The 9,381-nt window shown below is 46.1% G+C and overlaps 1 protein-coding gene across 1 annotated transcript; it reads left to right on the plus strand.

Moving 5' to 3' along the window:
- Positions 1-994: 994 nt before the first annotated feature.
- On the plus strand, positions 995-3,532 carry LOC134341762 (zinc finger protein 721-like). The gene is given in 1 exon segment (XM_063039676.1): positions 995-3,532. A coding segment is annotated over 1 exon segment (1,797 nt). The 5' UTR covers positions 995-1,301; the 3' UTR covers positions 3,099-3,532.
- The last annotated feature ends 5,849 nt before the right edge of the window (positions 3,533-9,381 follow it).

Raw genomic sequence — 9,381 nt, forward strand, 5'->3', positions numbered from 1 at the left:
TGAAGAACTTGGGTTATAGGGAAAGACTAAACGGTCAGGACTTTATTCCTTGGAACGTAGAAGATTGAGTGGAGATTTGATGGAGTATATGACAATTATCAGGGTTATAGATAGGGTAAATGCAAGCTGGCTTTTACCACTGGGATGGTGTGGGACTACAACTGGAGGCCATGGGTTAAGGGTGAAAGGTGAAACATTAAGGGGAACATGAGGGGAAACTTCTTCACACAGACGGTCATCCGAGTGTGGAATGAGCAGCCAGCACAAGTGCTGAATGTGAGCTCAATTTCAACATTTAAGAGGTCCACATAGGTACCTGGATGGTAGGGGTATGGGACTGGGCAGTTCAAATAGTTCAGCACAAACGAGATGGTCCAAAGGGCCTGTTTCTGTGTTGTAATTTTCTATGACTGTGACAAGAACCTGAAATAATACAAAAATTCACTCCAAGTCCTTTTAACAGCTGTGCGGACCAACCATTCATCTCAGCGGCAATTTTTTATATGGCGTTAAAACTGTGGCACTTTAAGTTAATAATACATAAAAGAAAATCCCAAATGCATGTCAAGAAAGACTGTTTGCACGAGAGTGTTTCAGTTACTGTGGGGCCAGGCACCCATGCTGCTCAGCAGGAACAGGGAATAATACCAATGGAGAGAGTGAAACTGAGCCAAGTCACAGATTGCAGACGGCAGAAATGTCCCATTCTTATAGAGACAGGAAGAGCATCAGGGAGTTGATGGTCATTCCAGATACCAGTCAGAAGATGATTTCTCTGTCCAACTTGGGTTGAACCTCACTGTAACAGTATGATACCAGATCACACCTTGGCAACTCAAGTAATCTCACCTGAAATGTTGTCCTACACCCATTGATGGATTTTGTAAATCTTTTTACAGGTTAAAAACGAGGAGGAATTTGCTTCCAGCAATCTCAAACATGGCACGCCAGTTTTGCTGTCTCTGTCTGGATCTTTAAGAAGTGGAGCAAGGGATCGACCATCCTTCCTGTTCAGACTGTGGGGAGGGATTCCCTCGGTCATCTGACCAACTGACACGCCCGTCATTTTAAACAGGGGAAAGGCCGTTCCCCTACTCAGACAATGGGAATGGATTCACTCGGTTATCTCAATTGAAGGTACATCAGCAAGTTCACACTGGGCAAGGCCATTCATCTGTTCTTTGCGTGAGAAAGGATACAGTCGGTCTTCCCACCTGCGGACACACCAGTCAGTTCACACTGGGTAGAGGCTGGTCATCTGCTGAATTTCTGGGAAAGGATTCACTGAGTCATCTAACCTAATGGCTCACCAGCGAGTTCACACTGGGGAGAAGCCGTTCACCTGCTCAGAATGTGGGAAGACATTCACTCATTCATCCAACCTACAGAGTCATCAGCGAGTTCACACTGGGGAGAAGCCGTTCACCTGCTCAGAATGTGGGAAGAGATTCACTCGGTCATCCCACTTGCAGAGTCATCAGCGAGTTCACACTGGAGAGAAGCCGTTCAGCTGCTCAGAATGTGGGAAGGGATTCACTCAGTCGTCCCACCTACAGAGTCATCAGCGACTTCACACTGGGGAGAAGCTGTTCACCTGCTCAGAATGTGGGAAGAGATTCACTCGGTTATCCCACCTACAGAATCATCAGCGAGTTCACACTGGGGAGAAGCCGTTCACCTGCTCAGAATGTGGGAAGGAATTCACTCAGTCATCCCACCTACAGAGTCATCAGTGAGTTCACACTGGGGAGAAGCCGTTCACCTGCTCAGAATGTGGGAAGACATTCACTCATTCATCCAACCTACAGAGTCATCAGCGAGTTCACACTGGGGAGAAGCCGTTCACCTGCTCAGAATGTGGGAAGAGATTCACTCGGTCATCCCACTTGCAGAGTCATCAGCGAGTTCACACTGGAGAGAAGCCGTTCATCTGCTCAGAATGTGGGAAGGGATTCACTCAGTCATCCCACCTACAGAATCATCAGCGACTTCACACCGGGGAGAAGCTGTTTACCTGCTCAGAATGTGGGAAGGGATTCGCTCAGTTATCCAACCTACAGAGTCATCAGCGAGTTCACACTGGGGATAAGCCGTTCACCTGCTCAGTCTGTGGGAAGAGATTCACTCACTCTTCCAGCCTACTGGTACATCAGCGAGTTCACACTGGGGAGAAGCCGTTCACCTGCTCAGTTTGTCCGAAGAGATTCAGTCGGTCAACCCACCTACAAAGTCATCAGCGAGTTCACACTGGGGAGAAGCCGTTCACCTGCTCAGAATGTGGGAAGAGATTCTCTGAGTCATCCCACCTAAAGAGTCATCAGCGAGTTCACACTAGGGAGAAGCCATTCACCTGCTCAGAATGTGGGAAGAGATTCACTCAGTTATCCAACCTACAGAGTCATCAGCGAGCTCACACTGGGGAGAAGCCGTTCACCTGCTCAGTCTGTGGGAAGGGATTCACTCGGTTATCCGACCTACAGAGTCATCAACGAGATCAGACTGGGGAGAAGCCGTTCATCTGCTCAGTCTGTGGGAAGAGATTCACTCGGTCATCCGATCTACAGAGTCATCAGCGAGTTCACACTGGGGAGAAGCCATTCACCTGTTCAGTCTGTGGGAAGGGATTCACTCAGTCATCCAACCTGCAGAGTCATCAGCGAGTTCACACTGGAGAGAAGCCATTCACCTGCTCAGTCTGTGAGAAGAGATTCACTCACTCTTCCGCCCTACTGGTTCATCAGCGAGTTCACACTGGGGAGAAGCCGTTTACCTGCTCAGAATGTGGGAAGAGATTCACTCGATCATCAACCCTACAGAGTCATCAGCGAGTTCACACCAGGGAGAAGCCGTTTACCTGCTCAGAATGTGGGAGGAGATTCACTCGATCATCCACCCTACAGAGTCATCAGCGAGTTCACACTGGGGAGAAGCCATTCAGCTGCTCAGAATGTGGGAAGGGATTCGCTCAGTTATCCAACCTACAGAGTCATCAGCGAGTTCACACTGGGGAGAAGCCATTCACCTGCAAAGAATGTGGTAAGGAATTCACTCAGTCATCCCAACTACTGGCACACCAGTCAGTTCACAATGGGGAGTGACCGTTGTTATGAATCCCTAGGTATCATTTGCTGTGGGCTCTCATTCTAAGAGAGGGAGAGATTAAGGTGAATCAGTCTGACTTGCATCTCGTTTACATCGCTCACAGCTTGTTTAGTTTTAACCGAGGACACAGACACTCAGTCAGGTGGAGATGAAGGAGGAAACATGCAAGGATCGAAACAAGGGAACTAGTGGCCATGGGTCACTGTTTAGAACTTTCCTCTGCCCACAAGGGTGGGTTAATTATTGATTCAGCGAACATCGAATGTGTGGTTGTCATCTCGTTTGATCCATAGGAGTGGATCTGATTTGGGGTATCCTGTGAAGACCACTTATGTGTTAACCCTTGCCTGGGTGTGGTGTGGTAATTCACTTGAAGACGATACCCCTTGTGACAAGTCACTTTCGGTGATAATTCCTATGTGGATTTGGAATGACGACAGATAAATTCTACAGTGACTGTTCTCTCGTTTTACCAGCATGGATACTGAGGAATTTGACATAATTGCCTTCTCTCAACATTTACCCTGGATTACAAATATCTCTCTCTCATCACCTATTCTGTGGATGAACTGAACTTTCATACTTTACCATCTCAAGACTCCAAGCCTTGTTTCCCCCGAGCTCAGTAGGCTGGGAGTTATATTTACACACATATATACACATACCTCTGTTAACTATTGTTTATCTTGCTTAAGTTACTATATTATAAGCAGATACTAATAAAGATAGTGGTTTTAACATCAAAACCAGACTCCAGGTGTAGCCCATTGCTGCTGGTTCATTTCTAAACCATTACGGTTCGTAAAAAAAATTGGGGCCTGCATCCTGGATATGAACAGATTTGGGGGCATATAGATTACTTCTCGATTTCATTGGTGAAATCCCTTTTGATTTATTTGTGTGTAGAAAATCTGAAGCAATGCATGTTGATAGATGTCTGGAAGTGCCAACCTCTGAGGCATTAGAGGACGCCAGAAGGATTGAGTTATTGAGTATTGCTGGAAGGTTAAAACTTGCTAAGATGAAATTGACAATGAGGAGGTCACAGATGCAGAGGATAATAGCTGAGTATTATGTATCTGAGGGTGTGTTTAAAGTGGAGGAGTTGGAGGTGGTTTCTGAAAGTAAACCTAGTGAGCTTGAGCTCCCGTACAAGTTAGAAAAAATAAAGATGGAGGCTGTGGACAGCAGGAGGCAGATTGAGGCTAGAGAGGCAGAAAAACAGAGAGGAAGCAGAAAGGTAGAGGATGTTCAAACTGAAAAAGATAGAGCAATTGCAGCAAAGGGGTCTAGCGTTAGACTCTGGTGATAAGTTTGAGGCCAGTCGGGAAGTTAAATTGGTACCCCCATTTGACGAGGCAGAGGTTGATAAATACTTCCAGCATTTTGAGAAGGTTGCTCTGAGTTTAAAGTGGCCAAAAGAGGGTTGGCCCATTCTCTTACAAAGTGTAATTAAGGGGAAGGCTCAGCAAGCCTATTCTGCTTTGACAGTTGTTGAAGCAGCTGATTATGACATGGTGAAACAGGCTGTGCTCAAATCTTACAAGTTGGTCCCAGAAGTATACAGGCAAAAGTTTAGAAATTTGAAGAAATCTGTGAACCAGATTTATATGGAATTTGCTAATGAGAAGTTTGTGTGCTTTGACTGCTGGTGCACATATAAAAATGTAGGTGGTGATTTTAACAGCTTGAAAGAGTTGGTTTTAATTGAAGAATTCAAAAGGTGCATCCTTGATTTAGATTTAGATGAAAAGGATGCTGCCACTTTGCAGGAGTCTGCTAGATTAGCAGATGAGTTTGCTTTAACTCATCATGTTAAGTTTACCCAGAATAAGAGCTTCCAAAAGAATAGCAGGGATAACCAGGGTAAACCAGAAATTAAAGCTGAGACTCGTAACAAGAGTGAGGATGAAGGGAAGCAGTTGAAGGAGAAATGTTCTGGTCTTACTTATTACTATTGTAAGAAATCTGGTCACATGGTGGCTAATTGTTCTGTCCTGAAGAAGAAAAAGGAAAAGGAGGCCGTCCCACATGCCTGTGATCAGTATGTTGAAGCACCTATAAACCCACAGGGTTCTGAACATTCTGCTGAGGCTCAGTTAAGGACTGAGAGGTCTGACTGAGTTAAGTAGGGATTCCATCATTTTATGTCAGATGGGTTTGTATTAGTAATGGAAGGGTCAACCCCGGTACCAGTGAAAATTCTTCGAGATACTGGGGCTTCTCAGTCACTTATATTAGACAGTGTTCTAAAGTTTGGTGATGAGACTAACATTGGTGAGGTAAATCTTATTACAGTCATTGGGGCAGCATTGTTTCTGTTCCATTGCACAAGGTAACTATACAGTCAGGGTTTGTTTCGGGACCTGTTAAGATTGGATTATGCTCCAGTTAACCAGTGGAGATGTTACTTTGCTGTTAGGGAATGACCTGGCAGATGGTAAAGTTGTTCCTGCAGTGCAGTTGCCAGCTAAGCCAACCACTGACGACCCACAGATGGATTTTAACATTTATCGCAGTAACTTGAAATATGGCTAAAAAGTCTGCCAATGCAGACGGTTCTGTGCAGCATGATTCTGATACCCATGATAGCCAAAATCAGGTTGACCAGGATTCAGGTTATGATGACTTGTCAGGGACCTTTCAGCCTTCATTGTTTCAACAGGATTCAAGTAGTAAATCTGATGAGAAAGATTTATCCCTGTCGAGGAAGGAGTTTATAGCAGAACAGAACCTAAACCCTGAGATTGAAGCTTTATAAGAAACATCTCTGTCAGATGATGAGATAAAGAAAGTGTCAGTAGGATATTATCTCAAGGACGGAGTGTTAATGAGGAAGTGGAGGCCACCTGCTATACCTGCGAGTGAGGAATGGGCAATTGTTCACCAAGTTGTAGTTCCTAAAGTTCATAGGACTGAAATTTTAACTTTGGCCCACAGTATGCCCGTAGGTGGCCATTTTGGAGTGAATAAAACTGTAAACAGGATTATGAAAGAATTTTACTGGCCGAATTTGAGGAAAGATATTGTGACCTTTTGCAGAACCTGTCACACTTGTCAAGTTGTGGGTAAACCTAATCAGGTCACCCCAGTGGCCTCGGGCCTATACCTGCATTCGGAGAACCCTTTCCCAAATTTATAGTGGATTTTGTTGGCCCATTGCCAAAGACTAAAGCTGTCCATCAGTGTTTGCTAACTATTATGTGTAGTGCATCCAGATTCCCAGAAGCAATACCCCTCAGAAATATTAAAGCTAAAACTGTGGCATAGACACTTAACAAGTTTTTTTTTAACATTAATTTGTTTTGCCTAGAGAAATCCAGTCTTATCAAGGAAGTAATTTTACTAATGAATTCTTCTAGCAGGTAGTTTATGAACTGGGAGCTGAACAAATTATATTTGTCTGAGTACCATCCGGAATCACAAAATCCCAAGGGGCCTTAGAAAGATTTCATTCTACCCTCAAAACAATGATTAAGACATAATGTGTTGAAATTGGAAAAGACAGGGATGAAGGAATACATTTTCTTTTGTTCACAGTAAGGGAGTCGGTACCGGAATCACTGGGCTTTAGTCCATTTGAACTTGTATTTGGTTATAGAGTGAGGGGACCTTTGACCTTGTTAAAGGAACAGTGGATTGAGGGGGATGTATATGTTAACTTGTTAGACTATGTTTTGAAGTTCAAAAATAAACTATACCAAGCCTGTAGTCTAGCCAGACAAATCTTAAAGATTTCTCAAAACAAAGTGAAGTGTTGGTTTGATAAGCGGACCAAAACAAAAGAAAATACTAGGTGGGGGATAATGTGCTTGCCTTATTTCCAGTGTTGACGAATCCACTTCAAGGGAAATTCAATGGACCGTATGAAATAGTCTCTCAAATTAATGATGTGAATTATGTTATTAATTCGTAAACTAACCGACGTAAACTAACACAGGTGGTACACATAGTTATGATAAAGCCTTATTCTGACAAGCAGGCACCATCGGTGAGCATTGTTGTCAAAACATATAAATCTGACAACCCTGAGAATGAGACAATTGACTCGTCTGAGACTTTTCACAAGCCAAACATGGTCCCGGTTAGGCTATTGAACTCGGTTGTTCAAGAAAACATTGACAACAAGTTGGCTCATCTGCAGCCAAAACAACAACAGCTGAAGGAATTAATTCTGAAGTTTAAAGATTTATTTCTCGATGTTCCCAAGTAAACCACGGTCGCAGTACACGACATAGATATTGATCAAGCCAAACTGATTAAACAACACCCATATCGCATGAATGCAGAAAAGTGTAAGTTGGCTGAGCAAGTTTTGGAAGTAGGGAAACAGATTCGGTAGGTCTCAAAGGCAAGGACTTTGGACACACAGTCTTGGTAGTAAAGGATTCTATTTACAGAAGGCAAGCGTGGGAAAATGGCACGCATGAACGCACAGACACACACACTTTACAGCAGTTGTTGGGAAGTCAGATCGGCAATAAAACACGCGGACAATTGCTAACAAACGTGGGTAAATCGCCTGGGAACAAAATACACACGCGCACACAGGCAAACACACACGCACATACAACCAAGGGAAAAGTCAATACCCTTTGACTCTGTGTAGGCACGGCGCTATGCTATTACGGACAATAATCTACGCTCCCAACCCTATTCAGTGCACAGCTCACCAACAATTTCTCAAGCGCCGTTCCATGGTTCTCAACCGGGAGTGAAGCAGGGTGGTCCCTCGGAGATGGCAAAGAGAGAGGGTCCAGCACACGTTCCAGCCTTTATCGTGCACACAGGGCTGGAGGGTCCCGCCCAGGTAATTCCCGGGGCGGGGGGCAATGGCTCGGTGCCAGCAGAACTAAGCCGATTACAATGTCCAATTACTCGAGGCCAGGTACAAGGCTAATTAAAGGGGCCAATGGTGAGGTGTGCATTGATGGGCGAGGAGGAGTCCAACCTTGATTGGCAGGTGGCGTGCCTTCCGACCAGGTAGTGGTCAGTGCTGTCACGTGACAGTCACGACCCCTCCAGTACAGTCCACCCCTCCGGAAGCCGTGCCCCTCGCCATGCATTACAGGTAACCCAGTGAGAGGGAAAGTAATGTATCTCAATGGAAGTCTTACACTTAACTATTTCTGAGGTTAACGCTGCATGTGACTACACGGAACAAAAGAAAGGCAGACAGGCTCTGAACAGCTTGACAAACACAGCCTAATACACAATTGGATGACAGTTGCCCACCATCCCCCACCCTTCCACCCCGGGGACCCAAACGGCCACCAGTTTCCCCATGAGGTGTCGTGCTGGAGGAGCTGGCCACTCGATCTTTAAACTTTCGCCACCGAGTCCCGAATATGAGCAGCCCAGTGGGTGAGGTTGCTCGACTCGTCAGGGACAAACGTGCAGCGCTCCTTACCATCACTGCACGGGTACCACCATCAGCCGCGAGTCGGTAATCCAGGGCCAGTCGATCCAGCAGGGTGACCATCCTGACGGCCGCCAGCTCCGCCGCCGTTCGGGTGAGGGCATCTTCGGTGCGTTGCAATGCCGCTGTCGTGTCGCTGGCCAGCGAACTGAGCACACCGGTCATCTGGATCACCTCACGGGACGATGGGGCCGCGTCATATCCGGGACAGGCTGTCATCCAGAGCCTCTCCGCCTCCGTGACGGCCCTCTTGTCCCGGTGGCCGCTGTGCGCTGGCTGCTCCCCCAGGTCGTTCAGCGGGTGGATGGAGGGCACCACATGTGCTGGAGATTAACAACCGGACCAGCTAGCGGGGAGCCACGGGGAGGTTCGGTGGCCGCAAATCCAGTGGGTCCCGTTCAAAGTCCAGGGAGCCCCCAGCTGAGCGGCACCATCGGCAGTGGTGACTGGAGCGCACGGATTTTGAAAACCACTGTCTTTATTAGTATCTACTGATAATATAGCAACTTAACCATAAACAAAAGTTAACAGTGTTATGTGTATGTGTGTGTAAATATAACTCCCAAACTATTGAGCTTGGGGGAACGACATTTCAATACTCTCTCAAACCGCTCAATCTCAGAGCCCCGCCTCTTTGTCGACCCACTAGTGTACTCCCGACATAAAAACAATTACCCCCGTCTTTCCCTCCAGGCGACCTAGGACGCTCGGAACGAGACCTCCAGCAGTTGGTTATTAAAGTGCCAGTGCCCGGATCCCACCTCAGAGTAGAAGAAGAAGAATGCCCTTAACTCCTGGTAGAGTCATCGGGGCGCCGTCATGACAAGCTTTTTACACCGATCTTTCCGGTGAGTGCTCAT

Source organism: Mobula hypostoma, unplaced genomic scaffold (assembly GCF_963921235.1).
Source record: "Mobula hypostoma unplaced genomic scaffold, sMobHyp1.1 scaffold_62, whole genome shotgun sequence".
Taxonomy (NCBI): domain Eukaryota; kingdom Metazoa; phylum Chordata; class Chondrichthyes; order Myliobatiformes; family Myliobatidae; genus Mobula; species Mobula hypostoma.